Here is a 16,164-nt window from a genome sequence, read left to right on the forward strand (position 1 = left end):
AGCTTAGGCCCAGAGAAGATGTCAGTGTTTCTGGATCTTGTTCACATGTGGCTTCTTTTGTGAATAATGCTAACCTGCATTTGTAAATGATATGGTAAACTGTGTTCACAGACAGTGACTTCTGCAGGTGTTTCTGAGCCTATGCATTGGTTTTTATTACATAATCTTAAATGTTTTTAATGCAGTGGCATCTAAGGGCATAAAAACTACAGGCATCCAATATTGATTGTTGCCCTTGTCCACTGAACACAGAGCTTTAGGTAATTTACAATTTTATGTTGAGGGACAATGTTCTGACCATCTGCATTTCTAACCATCTTACTATCCTCTGCATTTCTAAGACACTAAGATTCTCCAGTTGTTTCTTTTTAGTAAAACTTACTTTACCAGCCTTTTGCTGCCCTCGTCTCAACTTTTTTGAGGGTTCTAGTGGCCATCAAATTGAGACTGACTTACAGGCCATTTTAAACTATCACAAGTTTAGTGTAAAAGAGCAAATAAATAAAGCAAATGAGAAAGCAAGAAAGAAAGAATAAATCCTTCTATGTCTATTCCTTTCCAGAATGTTCTTATTATTAGTTTATTATTAGGTTAAGTAATATACCATAGTCCCTTATTACAATTAAGCAATACTGTACTGTTATGCTTCACTTACTCACTTAATGTACTCAAGAGATTAGTGGAGGGTGCTCAAAATATACAAGCTGACACAATGAATGCAGCAAATATGGGATCCAAATTGTTTAGACAGGGACCTAACCTGGCCCCATGACAGTGTCTTTTCTCTTGGAGGTGGTAAAGATTATGAGGGCTGGGTCTTAAACACACACACACACACACACACACACACACACACACACACACACACACACACACACACACAGACAGACACTCACACACAGTAGCTGATGTACTGAATCACCAGATAAGTAGGCTAGGACTGTCCCTTCAGGCAGCTAGCAGTGCCTTTCCACGCTGCGTGTCACTAGTTTTTGCTTATTTTCTCTATGATGAGGTGGGCTGGAAAATAGATTTTTTTTACTCTTCTAGGCTCTGTTACTTCTGTACTGAGTTTTACACCTTCAGGACGGCAGTGTCAAGGGGAGAATTATATTTTCTGTGGTTCCAATCATGTTAATACTGATGAGTGAAAGTGCTGTGTTAATCCTTGTGTTAAACCCTGCAACACTTTTGATAAATGCAGAACTGCGCACTGGTGAAAGGTTATTTTATCTTAAAATAGCAAAAAGAAAATTATAAGTTCTATGTAGTGTAAAATATATATTGTATTTTCTAATGTATTCAATAACTGTATTGTATTGCACAGGCCTGTAAAAAAACAACATACACAGATTAGCCATAACATTAAAACCATTGACACACGATGTGAATAACATTGATTATCTCTTCATTGCAGTAGCTGTTAAGGGTTGGATATTTTAGGCATCCATTAAGCAATCAGTTGATATGTTGGAAGTAGGAAACATGGACAACTGTTGACAACTTTGACGAAGAAAACTGAGTCAGAACAGCTTCAAAATGGAAGGTCTTGTAGGGTGTTTTTGGTATCCAGTGGAAAAAGTGTTTCAATGAAGAACAACCAGTGAATTGGTCAGCTTTTGGTTCTAAAAAATATCATAACACACAATGCAGAAGAGTTTGTAGTGAAGGAGGCTGTGTAGCTGCAAACCAGTGAGTGTGTCCATGCTGAACCTACAATGAGCATCAGAACTGGAAGCGGGTGGACTGCTCTGATGAATCATATTTGGTAGACAGTTGGGTGCATTGCAATCACTTACCTGGGAAAGACATGGCATTAGAAAGCAATACTAGAAAAAGGCAGTCTAATACTCTATGCAGTGTTCTGCCTTTTAAACAAGCAGAATCAACAGAGCATCTGTTGGATCCGATCCATAAAGGCCCCACCTCTCAAATTATAGAACAAAGTATCTGCCTACACAATTGTAGGCAGGTGGTTTTAATGTTATAGCCAATGGGTATATGCCCGTGACCCTTCAGGCATTTTATTTAATGTTACTAATGGTACTTTTTTATGTAACCACCCTCACAAAACACACACACACACACACACACACACACACACACACACACACACACACACAATGCATTCAACATCTATTTCTTATTGCTTTTTATGTCTTTATTACTTTAAAAAAATTTAGGAAAACTATATTTTTGAAGCTATTCCTGAAATAGTAGATATTGGGAGGATGAGAAGAGATAAACAGAAAAGATAAAAGTGCTTAAAAGTAAACAAACAGGTGCTTTTATGTAACAATCTATGTAGGAAGCTGCTGGAGGAAAAAACATTCAGGAAGCATAATTGGAGAAACCTTAGCGTACCTGAGTGTGTGTGGGAGGAATGTTTCTCCTTCCATAGATGCCAAGTAAAGCATTTTGAGAGACAGAAAGCTTGAATTTGATATAAGTTGGGTGATGCACAGCCATGTAAAAGCGCCAGAACAGCCCGGGCGGGATCACCTGCATCACCTGGGTCCCAATGTCCACTTCTCCACGCTCTATGGTCCTCCCTCGCTGGTACTTATCTACCACACATACAAGTACACAAAATATTAATCAGTAAGGACTCTGCTTCTATGTATTTTATTTATGCTGTATTCCTGTCAAATAAAACCAAAAGAATGAGCAGATCCGCATATGTAGGAGAACCATAACCCCAATTCCAAAAAAAGTTGTGGAAAATGTAAAATGTAAATAAAAACCGAAAGCAATGATTTGCAAATCTCAAACTTAACTCCCAGTTTAAATACCAGCCACACCAAGCTGCCACTCCTGGGCTGCCGACCAAGGCCCATAACCCAATAGCGGCTCAGATGAATAAGATAAATGTAAGCCGCTCTTAATAAGGGTACCATAAATATACCATAAACAAATACCATAAATGTAAAAATGAACCCAGAGTTTATTCACAATAAAACATAAACATATCAAATGTTCAAATTGGAGAAAAATATATTTCAAGGCAAAAATGAGTAAAAAGTGTTTTTTTTAAATATATATATAAATACATATTATATATATATATATATATATATATATATATATATATATATATATATATATATATATAAAATCAGCTGATGGTCAATTTGCAAAATGACTGCCATGATTTGGATATAAAAAGAGTTTCTCAGAGAAGCAGAGTCTTTCAGGAGTGAAGATGGGCAGATGTTTAGCAATCTGCAAAAACTTTTAACAAATTGTGGAATAATAATCTGTGAATATCATCAAAATGTATCATCTACATTACATAATATAATCAAAAGATTCTGAGAATCTGGAGAAATCTCTGTCTTTAAGAGACAAGGGCAAAAAGCAGGAAATTATTTTGCAATGGAAATCACTGCACAGGTTTAGGTACACATCCAGAAACCATTGTCATGCACCAAAGACAAGCTCTGTTATGCAATGGAGATGCTGAAGTATCTCACAAAGGTGAGCAAACCCCTCACATTTCAACAACTGTTTTAGTATAACTTCTCAAGGGACAATACTATTGAAATGAAACTTTGATATACTTTAGAGTAGTCATTGCCTTTCGGGAACTCGAGCTGTGTCGAAACGCTTTGGGAATGCTACTGCGTTGTCCATTCTCTGAGTAATGAGTCTAATCAGTCAAAATTGAAGACAGGCTGTCACCAGCGGGGTGACGTCACGACCAGGGAGTATAAAGAGCACTTGGAAAGAAGACGGCTTCAGCTTCTCTTTGTTCATGAAGTGCTCTGTGTGAAAATGTAATGTTTGTCAGTCTGTTTGTCAAAGAATGAAGGCATCCAAGAAAACCAAGCACACGTTTCAGCCGTGTGCTTCTCCCTGTCCTTGTTTCATTATGGGGAGGGAAACACACAGCCCTTGTGTGTGGCTCGTTTGGAAGCAGAGCATGCGATTTCGGCTTGCTCTCTCGAGCCGATTGCCAGCACTGTGCTTGCATGCCTATGCGGCGCTCCGGTTCCTGGGCTTCGCTTCCTGGGATCAGACAGAACAATTGGAGACGGGCTTGTCCCTTTTTCCTTTTTCCTCTGCTTGGCGAGGCATCTCTTTTTTTCTGTGCCCATTTTCCCCCGGCCCCTTCAGGGACCTGGTTCATTAACCCTGCCACAAAATGTGCTTCAGGGCACGGGCAGCTCCACCGAGCTACCTCCTTTGGTTTTGCCGGGCATCATTGCAGACCAGGAGGTCTCATTTCCAGAGCCGCGTTTGGGCACTGCCCTGACTCTGGGCACACTGGAGGTCAGTCTCGAGAGAGTGATACCCTTAAGGGAAAACCTGGTAGCCTGGAGGGCTTTGCCAGATGTGTCCCTGTGGGTCCTGCGTACTGTATAGTGAAGTTCCTCGATTCAGTTCGGGTCTAGCCCACTCCGGATCAACGGGCTCTCTCTCACTCTGGTCAGAAGCAAGCCGGCTCAGGTCCTGGAATGAGAAGTAGACACTCTCTTGAGGAAGGAAGCCATCGAGGTGGTCCCTCCGTCAGACAGAGAGTCCGGGTTCAGCCGGTACTTCATAGTTCCCAAAAAGGATGGTGGGTTGCGTCCTTTCCTAGATCTACGTCAGCTGAACCGCTCAATGATGAGGCTCCGGTTCAGGATGCTGACCCTCTAACAGGTCGTGTCTCAGATCAAATCTGAGGATTGGTTTGTCACAGTAGATTTAAAGAATGCATAATTTCAAGTACCCATCCTCCCTTTTTTACAGGAAGGTCCTGAGGTTTGCTTTTGGGGTCAAAGCATTCCAATATCGGGTACTTCCATTCGGTCTTGCTCTGTCACTTCGCACCTTCTCGAAGGGTGTCGATGTGGCTCTGGCTCCCCTGAGACTTTAGGGCATCCATTTCCTCAATTATATTGACGATTGGTTGATATTAGCTCAATCAGAGCAATTATCCCGGCATTGAAATGTCATTCTCGCTCACATGAAGGAGCTGGGGTTTCAGCTAAATAATGGGAAGAGTGTGCTTTCTCCATCACAGAGAACTACCTATCTTGGCATCATTTGGAATTTGGTGACTATACGCACACAGCTTTCCTCTGCCCGCATAGCGTCTATCCTCATGGCGGTCGGAGAAGGGCAGTCACTCACTGTCAAGCAGTTCCAGAGGCTGCTCGGGCTCATGGCAGCAGCGTCCAGTGTCGTTCCAGTGTGGTGGGTCAGAGCCGGAGGTTCTCTCAGAAGGGCAATCCCCTCCACACAATCAATGTCATACAGCTATGCCTACATGCCTTAGATGGGGAGATCCTGGGTTTCTACTCCAAGGCCCTGTGTTGGGAGTTCCCGGTCATCGCATTGTGCTTATGCCGGATGCTCCCCTTACGGGATGGGGAGCAGTCATGAGTTGCTGCTCTGCACAAGGTCCATAGGACAGTGTCCATCTGAGGTATATAAATTGCCTAGAATTGCTGGCTGTGCTTCTGGCTTTGTAACCCAGACCTCAGAGGCCATCACGTGTTGGTCTACAACACCTCGGTGATCTCATATATCAACCACCAGGGGGTCTGCGTTCGTGCCCCCCGTACAGGCTGGCACGCCATATCCTCCTGTGGGCCCAGGGGAAGCTCCACTCCTTCAGTCAGCTCACTCCTGTCGAGACAGGGGTCCAAGCCTGGGGAGTGGCATCTCCACCCTCAGTTGGTGGAGCAGATTTGGGAGAAATTTGGCACAGCCCAGGTAGACCTGTTTGCGTCTTTAGAGACATTGCACTGTCCCCTATGGTCCCCTATTTCCACCAGCCCTATTGGGACTGGATGCTATGGCGTAACCGTGGCCGAGGCTGCATCTTTAAATCCCCCCGTCACACTGCTTACAGGAGCTCTGGAGAGAATTCACAGGGATGGCGTCCGTCTCCTCCTGGTAACCCAGCAGTGGCCAGGCTGTCCGTGGTTAACGGACCTGGTGGCCCTCCCCGAGCAGCCTCAATGGGAAATTCCTCTGAGAATCACCTCTCTCAATCAGGGACCGCAATAGTTCACCACCGCCCCAAGGTGTGGAAGCTGTTGCCCTTGAAGGGGCACAGCTCAGAGGCCCGGGTCTCTTTACCGAGGTGGTAGAGACCATTCTCCAATCCAGAGCTCCCTCCACGAGGAGGGTGTATGCCGCGAGATGGCGGCTGTTCACTGCGTGGTGCTCTCGGCACCAATTGGACCCAGCCCACTGCCCAGTTGGTTCAGTGCTGGAGTTTCTGCAGGAGCAGTTAGCAAAAGGGTTAGCTCCGTCCACCATTTAAGTTTCAGCATATCACGCCCACGTGTCCGGGCATTCACTGGGCAGAGACCCATCCTGACGCATTTTATCAGTGGCAGCTGGAGTCTGAGGCCTCTGATGCATCCCAGAGTGCCTGGTTGGGACCCCCCCCTTCAAGCCTTTGGCCGAGACTTTGTGGAGGCACTTGTCCATCAAGACCACTTTCTTGCTGGCTATCTGCACTCTGAGGAGAGTAGGTGATTTGCAGGCCCTCTCTGAGGCCCACTCTTTCCTGGAGTTTACTAAAGGTATGACCCGTGCCTTCCTGCACCCTAGAGCAGGTTACATCCCCAAGGTGCCATTGATCAACCCACGACTTGTCAGGCTCATCTGGTTTATCATCAGTGCTCAGTTTAAATACCTGCATCTCTGATTGTATGGAAGTGCAGTTGTTTCTATCAAATTGGCCGCTTTCACATCTAGAATGGCACCATCAATGCTGGGAGGTTTATACAGGTTTTAGAGTAATAAATGACTTTTTTTTCAGGAAAGGCCTTTTAAATTTAAACAAGAAAATGCATACTGCGTCTAGTACAACAGAAAAACAGTAGAACTGGTGAGGAGCTGGAAATCCTGTATCAAGCACAAACGAGACAACATTCTTCTCCCAAACATTCAGCAACTGGTCTCCTCAGTTCCCAGATACAGTAGCATGCGAAAGTTTGGGCACTCCTGGTCAAAATTTCTGTTAATGTGAACAGTTAAACAAGTCGAAGATAAATTTATCTCCAAAAGGCATAAAGTTAAACATAAAACACTCTTCTGCAACATTTTAAGCAATATCATTGTATTGTTTGTTTTCTACAATTTTGGAGTGAAAAAGGAAAAGCAGCACCCTGCAAAAGAATGTGAACTCCAGGAGACTAGAGCTCTCAGATAAATTTGACCAAGGTATCAGACTTTAATTAGCCTGTTAGGGACATGCCTTGTTCACAGGTATAGTTAAGAAAGGCCAGGTGATGCAAGTTTTTAAGCTTTATAAATACAGTGGTACCTTGACCTACTAGTGCATTAATGTACGAGTTTTCCAAGATACGAGCGGTCACTCTGTCGATTTTTTGCTTTGTTACGCAAGCAAAAAATTGAGGTTCGAGCTCGAAACGCCGCTGCTAGATGGCGAAACGAAGCCAGAAAGCAAAGATTGTGACGAGAATTAAGATAAGCAAAGAAAAAAAAGTTTAAAATTAAAAGTTCAGGGATATGTAGTGTACAGTAGTGATAGAGAGAGTAGCAAAAAATCGAGTTTTCCCTCCTCCGCCGCTTATCGCCTCTCCACCCCGCCGCCTGCCCCCCTCTACCGGTTTTTATACAAAATTTGTTATTTAGAAATGTATTTTCCTTATTTAATAACATGAAACATAAAAACGGGGTGGCATTTTGAGGGTTGGAACGGATTAATGCCATTTTAAGTATTTTCTATGGGGAAAATTGATTTGATGTGCAAGCAAATTGAGATACGAGCTAAGCCACGGAACGAATTAAACTCATAGGTCAAGGTACCACTGTACTCAGACTCCTCTAACCTTGTCCCAACAATCATGGGTTCCTCTAAGCAGTTGCCCAACACTCTGAAAATGAAAATGATTGATGCCAAAAAAGCAGGAGAAAGCTATAAGAATATAGTGTTTTAATGTACCGATTTCCTCAGTTCGGAATATAATTAAGACATGGCAGTTAATAGGTACGGTGGAGGTCAAAATAAGGTCTGGATGACCAAGAAAATATCAGAGAGAACTGCTCATAGAATTGTAACTTAGAACCCTTACAGTCTCTTGACCTAAACATCATTGAAAATCTGTGGATAGACCTCAAAAGCGCAGTGCGTGCAAGACAGCCCAGGAATCTCACAGAACTGGAAGATTGTTGTAAAGAAGAATGGGTAAAAAATGCTTAAACAAGAACTGAAAGACTCTTGGCTGGCTACAAAAAGTATTTACAAGCTGTAATATTTGCTAAAGGGGATGCAACTAGGTACTAATTTTGCAGGGTGCCCAAACTTTTGCTGCAGGCCCTTTTCCTTTTCTGTTATTTTGAAAATGTAAAGGATGAGAAAAAATAAAAAAGATTTTGTTTAAAATATAAAGGGAATGTATCATCTATAACTTCATGTCTTTTGGAGATCATTTTATTCTCTACTTGCTTAACTGTTCACATTAGCAGAAATTTTGACCAGAGGTGCCTAAACATTCACATGCAACTGTATCCTGTATACAGACTATTGTTAAAAAAGAGGAGGTAGACAGAGGTAAACATGGCAATGGTGCAGCCCTCAAATTTATAATTACTTTTTGCTTTTGATTGGGACACACAATGCAAAGACATGTCTTTTTAATTACATGTTTTGCTTTTAGTTACACCAATTTCAAAATAAAAAAAATATTAATGAATTTATTTAAAAATGTTTTACATTTTAATAATATAACATTAATGATTACTATGTTATCTTCACATTTTTGCAATGTCTTTTAGTGTACTGAATAAAAAGAAATCGATCAATCGATCGATCGATCGTTCGTTCGATAGATAAATAGATAGATAAATAGATAGATAGATGCTACACTGCAGAATTCCTGCTCTATGGTTGATGTGAATGTATTCCCTCTTTAACTTGTACTTATTGTAATTGCCACAAGAATGCAGCAATATCTATAGCTGTAGTCCCATGCCCAACTGAGGTAATTAAGCCTTTGAATTAACTGGCTGACTGAACTCTTTTGTCTCCTCTAAAGTAGGCCATAAAATCCACACTGGCAAAGCCCACTAAATTCAGGACCACTTTATTGTGTCTGAGTAAATTTAACCTTCTCAAGCCCTTTTGTTGGCTCTACTCAATTGTTAGCCAGCACCGTCACCTGCCACAACATTATATGTTCCAAGAAAATATATTGCAGCAGAGGCCCTCAGTCATTATCACACAAAGGTAAAAGAAGAATTGAGCAGTGATTTATGAAGACTGTTGTTTATTTTCCATCTATAATGCCTAGAACTATCCTACTACAAATTATTGAGAGCCACTGAGTCAGTCAAAGGCAGGAGCAATATATCCTGCTATGTGCCTGTGGTATAGATAATTTATTCCTTTAGCCCTAGACTCTATACAGTACAACCAGGACAAAGCTCTGTGATTCAGTTCAATAACAGTCCAGTTGAAGCTTACCTGCTGAGAAAGGATCTCTCTTATATACAGTATCTCACAAAAGTGAGTACACCGCTCACATTTCAGCAACCACTTTATTATATATTAACAAGAGACAAAGTGTACTCACTTTTGTGAGATCCTGTACATTCAACGCAAATTAATTTTAACGGCACTAATTTTATTACTGTGCGATTAATGCAGTGCGCGTTTCTGTTTGACAATTTTTATTAAAAATATAAATGAATGAATATAAAAAAGGCGAAATTAAAACCGTCAACACAACACATTTATTTACGACGTCCTTTCTTCACTCAGATATAAAAATAAATAAATAAACTCCACCGAAAAATATATTTTTTTATATAATTTTTTTTATATATAAATTTAACTAGGGCTGAAATGATTCCTCAAGTAACTTAAATAATTTGAATGCAAAAAAATCATTGAGACATTATTTGCCTTGCTGCTTATTTTAGTCAATTTAACTACACACAGAGCAAAGTATTTCTCCATGGAGCTTTAATACTGACGCACACACTAAACTCTGGAGCGCCCTGGACAGGTAAACACAGAAGACGCTGCAGAATAAAAGAAATTGAGGAACAGGGAGAAAGAAGTGAGGGGCGAGGATAAGATTTATATGGAAAGCTTTATGCATTGAAAATGATATACTCTACAATCAAAAGAATTTTCAGCTGCTCCCATTAGGGGTCGCCACATAATACTCTGTCCTCTACATCTGCCTTTTTCAAACCAGCTACCTGCATGTCTTCCCTCACCACATCCATAAACCCCCTCTTGGCCTTTTTCTTTTTCCCCTTTCTGGCAGCTCCATCCTCAGCATTCTTCTACTGATATACCCCATGCCCCTCCTCTGCACATGTCCAAAACATCTCAATCGCGCCTCTCTTACTTTGTCCCAAAAAACGTCCTACATGCGCTGTCCCTCTAATAAACTCGTTTCTAATCCTGTCCATCCCAATGAAAATCTCAGTATCTTCAGCTTTGCTGCCTCTAGCTCCACCTCATGTCTTTTACTCAATGCCACTGTTTCTAAACCATACAACATAGCAGGTCTCACCACAGTCCTATAAACTTTCCCTTTCACTTTTACAGATGCCTCTTTATCCCAAATCACTTCTGCCACTCTTCTCCACCCTGCCTGCACTTTCACTTTTCTAACACACTCTCCATTACTTCGTACTGTTGAACCCAGGTACCTAAACTAATCCACCTTCACCACCTCTTCTCCCTGCACCTGCACCACTCCACTGCCCTCCCTCTCATTCATACACAGCTCTGTCAAGCTACACTGTCCCCTGCCAACACCTTACAGTCCTCAATCTCTTTTACGTTGCAACTCCTGCATAGAATATAGTCTACAATCAAAATAATTTCATGGTATCACACTAAGCCTCTGATCCCTGGAGAGAACTCTGTTTAACAATCAGCTCTGGGGAGATGGAACAAGACAGATGAAGCAGAAGAGCCTCATTCATACACCAACAGCTTCAAACTTCAGGCCGACATCACAGTTACCGATAGATAAACCAGAAATATTGAACTTTTTTTTTATGTGGTGGAAACGAGCTTCTGTAATAGTCAGGACAAAGAAAAGAGACAGCCACAGAAAGGTTCCAAAGTTTGGGATAATATCAAACCAAAACGTAAAGAAAACACTGTACAGTGCATCTCCTTTTTTTATTTATTTTTATTTTTTATTTTTAAAAGAGTAATCTAAAATTAATAAAAAATATATCTTTTATTTTTTTTTATCAACATATTTATATTTGCATTTTGATGTAATGTGGCAATTAAATTGTTTAATTTTGACAGATATTCTTGTATGCAATTTCAGCAATACAATTTTTAAAAAGAAAACAAACTACTTTATTTTGAGAGATCTGTCTTATTTTCTCTTGCATATTTACTATTGCTCTTTAATAAAGAAAAAGTACATCTTATCTGATTACTCGAATTATTCATTGGAATAATCGGTCGAATACTCGTTTACTAAAATCAACAGCTGCAGCCCTACACTAAACATTCATTTTACTGATGTGCAATATCTCAAATCAAGCACTAAAATTAGCCATGATGCACACATCTGACAATTAAAACCATCTGTGTGGAAAAGCAAAAGTAGCAAAAGTTTTGTTTGGTGTACTGATGATTTATGTATTTTAGAGCACCATTACTTTAAAACATTTACAAGAATATTTTGTCTTCATGCTCTATGTTTAGTATGGTTTCACAAATAATAAACATACATTGGCATAAAGCATCCATATTTGTCTGTGCTCATGTTGATTAGAGTATTAAAAACATATATTCAAGGTACATTTAGAACAGATAAATATGTTCAATTACGTTATTCAGGTCTGTTAATTTGCAATGACTCAACTAAAGAAACTAATAAAAGAATTATACTGATCATCTATATATTTTATGAAGGAAATAAAATGTGACTACAATCAAATTATATTATTATTTAAACTCTAATGAAGCCAACATACTGCTGTTACCCAATGCCCCCTTTTGGACTTACAGCTGAAAATTATCTAAATTTAAATGTTAACAGTTCCTGACAGCAATGTGCTATATAAACAATTTAGGTATCTTTGAAAAGAAGACACTTTGTACTTTACTTTCCATTATCCAGAGTTTATATAGCTACAAAATAATAAGTTATAGACACTGAAGTGCTTCGAAATAACAATCACTGCATATAAAAAAATAAAATACATCAGTCCTGGAGCCATCCAAAAAAGTAAAGGGTTGAAAGCCATATGTGTCATGAGTTTTCATTTTAAATGTATTGAAAATTCTAATGTCGTGAAAAATGAGATTTTGAGACTTTCTGGTCCTTTTCCCCCTCCGCCTGTTTGAGAGCCACCTGCTAGACTCAGGTGGTCATTCATACAGACTGTATTCATATTCATGGATGGCCAAACAGACAATTGTTATACATGTTTGGCTATTCATACAGACTGCATTTATATTGATGGCCCCACAGCCAGACAAGCTATCGTTTATACAGTTATGACCATTCATACAAACTGCATTCATACTTATGACCGACCATTCTAACAGGCAGGAGTGTGTCCAACACCACAAAAACAAACACACACACACGCGCACACACTTTTTAAGCATTTCTCTTATAAAAACAACTCATAAAACTGTAAAGGGAGATATATTATAACTTACAGATATAAAATAGGCTAAGATTTTCTATTTTTTCTTTCTTTTTTTTTCAAATAAAGCCCACAGCTGTTTGTTATAAGAACCGAGATATGCATTCCACTTCCTGACAATGCCTGTGACACACTCTTCGAACACTAAGAGCTTCTAAAGAGTAATAAAAAAAAACTCGTCAACATGGGTGATAAATACCTCCCATATATAGTTAAAAACATGCAGTCATTATAGAATAATAGATTTGAAATTATAGGGACAAGATTCCATCTATCTTTGACTTTTTTTAGTGGGTTGTCTCATTGTGTTTGTAACTCTACAGGCTATAAAAAATGCTTCATTTTATGTGTTTTGAGTGAAAGTTATTCTGTGACGAATACAAACCGAAGTACTGTGACTAAAAGTGCTTTATAGAATGTTGTACAGTGGACCCTTAACTTTCACATAAACCAGGATTTGCAACAGTGGACACATTTGCGGCTCGTTATTACAATCAAACAGGTATGTAGTGCCTTTTTATTTATGTGTACTGCCTACACAAATTCAGCAAATACATTCCGTATTAGCATTCCAAAAGATCCATCTAAAATCGATGCTTAAACATCGCACCTGCAAACAATGGCCGCTTCAGGAAGCAGGCATCCTGGTGCCTGTTTAAGGGGTTCCTTTTTAACAGAGCAAATTAAACTTCACTTCATTAAGCACAAATCATTAGTAAAAACTAAGATCTGATTGAGGCTGATTAACTAAATCTAATTATAACATGTACATGATCATCTACAGATTATATACTAATAACACACACTCACCAATCACTTTACCAGGAACACCTCTTCACTTGCTGATTTATGCAATCAGCCAATTATGTAGCAGGAGAAAAGTGCATAAAACCATGCAGATACAGGTTGAAAGCTTTAGTTAGTGTTCACATTAAATATCAGAATGGGAAAGAAGTGTGATCTCTGTCACTTTAATTGTAGCATTGTTGTTGATTTCAGAAGTGCTGGTTCGAGTAATTAAAAAACGTGTGATCTCCTGGGAATTTCACAGACAACAGACTCTCAAATGTACTGATAATTGCATAAAAACAATAAACACCATGTGAGCAGCAGGTCTGCAGGCTGAAACACCTCGTCTATCAAGGAGATCAGCAGAGAAAGATAAGCCAATTTTAAAATTGACAAGAGTCTATAGAAATTCATATAAGCTTCTTTGTAACTGTGGTGAGCAGCAAAAAAAAGATGATATAACACATCAAACCTTGAGGTGGATGGGTTACAACAGCAAAGAACCATACTAGGTTTCACTCTCATCAGCCAAGAATCGTATGCTATCATGGACAAAAACTTCCTGAAAGAGTTGAACATTGGAAAAAGAGCAAATAAAATTTGATTTTTTATATTCTATATATATATATATATATAGACTAGTGCTGTCCTGTGGCCGCAGATGTGCTGAAGTCATTCAGAGCAGAGGCCTGTACACTTCCTACTAATTGCTGATTTTGTTGTAATCTTTTTCCATGCTACAGTCATTGTTGTTCTTTAATTTTGATCAGTGTGTTTTCTGCAAAATAATGTTTTTTTTAAATGCCTTAGTTAATTTGTGAAAAAGGTGTTCTGGTAGCATGGTATAGACAGGACAAAAACTCCTTCAACTGTTGAGCAGTGAAGATGACATTATTTCAGAATTGTTCAATTGTTTATAAATTGTTCTCTAATTTTAATCGCCACTGAAATATATATGTATATATATATATATATATATATATACTACATGCATCACATGCAGTGATATTTTTTTTTTCGATGGTCCGACATGAGAGAATAGAATGAGGGAAAATAAACCAAGAAAAAGAGAAGGCAGATAAATAAAGTATAAACTATATTAAATATATAAAGATATATGTAAAAAAAAAAAGTGTATATACAAGGATGCGTATGACAGTAAACAGTAAAATTTAAGGTGACTGACGTGATTGTCCTTAAAGTAAGCAGTATGGTGTGGTAAGAAGTCCACTGTATATATGTTTGTATATATATATATATATATATATATATATATATATATATATATATATATATATATATATATTATGATATATATATATATATATATATATATATATATATATATATATATATATATATATATATATATATATGACTGCTCCTGTTTAATGCTGAAGTCCACTATTAACTCCTTAGTTTTACTGTCTCGTCGTTGTTGGAGATCAGGCCCACCACAACAGTGTTGTCAGCAAATTTGATGATGGTGGTGGAGTTGGAAGTGGCAACACAGTCATATGTGTACAGTGAGTACAGCAGGGGGCTCAGAACACAGCCCTGGGGAGCTCCAGTTCTGAGGGTGAGGGTGGATGAGGTGTGTTTGCCCACCCATACAGGCTGTGGTCTGTCTGTCAGGAAGTTGGAGATCTATTGACACAGCGGCAGGCTGAGTCCCAGGACATCCAACTTGTAGGTGAGCGTGGAGAGAATTATGGTGTTGAACGCTGAACTGTAGTCCACAAACAGCATCTTTGCATAATTCCCTTTTCTGTAGTCCAGGTTGCTCATCTTTGTTTGTGGAAGATTTGCGATGACGTCCTCAGTAGAATGGTTCTGGCGGTACGCAAACTGTAGAGGGTCCAGTGTGTCTGTGTTGCATTGATTGACCAGTCTTTCAAAGCACTTCAATACTACTGAGGTCAGGGTTACAGGACGGTAGTCATTGAGGCAGGTGGGCTGGGGCTTCTTCGGGACAGGAACAATCGTGGACTGTTTAAAGCATGAGGGGACAACAGACTGTTCCAGTAAGAGGTTGAATATCTCAGTAAACACCGGTGCTAGCTGGTCAGTGCAGGCTTTCAGAACCTGACCTGTGATGCCATCTGGTCCTGCTGCCTTCCTGGTATTCACTCTCTTGAATGCCCTTCTCACGTCATGCTCCGAGATGGTGAACGTGTTTACCTCTCCGGCTCTCTTAGCGTGCATGCTGTTTGTTTCACTAGCACTACTAGTGTGATTAGCTGCAGCCCCGAAGTGAGCGTAAAAGATGTTTAGCTCATCTGCCAGAGAAGTGTCCACATTCCCCATTCTAGAAGATAGTGTTCTATAGTCTGTGATGTTTGAGTCCCTGCCACAGGCTCCTAGAGCCACCATGTTGGAACTGTGACTCCAGTTTCCTCCCGTAGCGCCGCTTTGATTCCTTCATCGATCTGCATACACTGTAAGATGCAACCTTGTACCCAGTGGAGCAGGATCTCAGAGCGTCGCGAATGGTTTTATCCACCCACAGCTTCTGGTATCATCCACTAGTTTCCTAATAAATCCCACAACCACTTCCGTAAACATGTTGACATCATCAGAGCTGCGCCTGATCATGTCCCAGTCTGCATCATCCAAAGCGTCCTGCTGAGCAGCCACCAATTGGTCAGTCCAGATCATGACCTCCTTCTGAACCGGAGCTTCTTGTTTCAGCCTTTTTTTGTATACAGGCATTAGGAAGATGGCAGCATGGTCCGATTTCCCGAATGGTGGATGTGATTGTGG

At 39.9% G+C, this 16,164-nt stretch overlaps 1 protein-coding gene across 6 annotated transcripts in view; it reads right to left on the bottom strand.

The window, feature by feature from the left end:
• Nucleotides 1–16,164, bottom strand: part of LOC124385965 (teneurin-1-like) — a 269,690-nt gene that overhangs the window by 112,485 nt on the left and 141,041 nt on the right. For all 6 annotated transcript variants that reach the window (XM_046849510.1, XM_046849505.1, XM_046849506.1 and 3 more), the window contains one exon: nt 2,365–2,567. In XM_046849510.1, coding sequence (XP_046705466.1) covers nt 2,365–2,567 — 203 coding nt within the window. The remainder of the gene's footprint in view (nt 1–2,364; nt 2,568–16,164) is intronic.

This window comes from Silurus meridionalis, chromosome 5 (genome assembly GCF_014805685.1).
Source record: "Silurus meridionalis isolate SWU-2019-XX chromosome 5, ASM1480568v1, whole genome shotgun sequence".
NCBI classification, from domain to species: Eukaryota; Metazoa; Chordata; class Actinopteri; order Siluriformes; family Siluridae; genus Silurus; species Silurus meridionalis.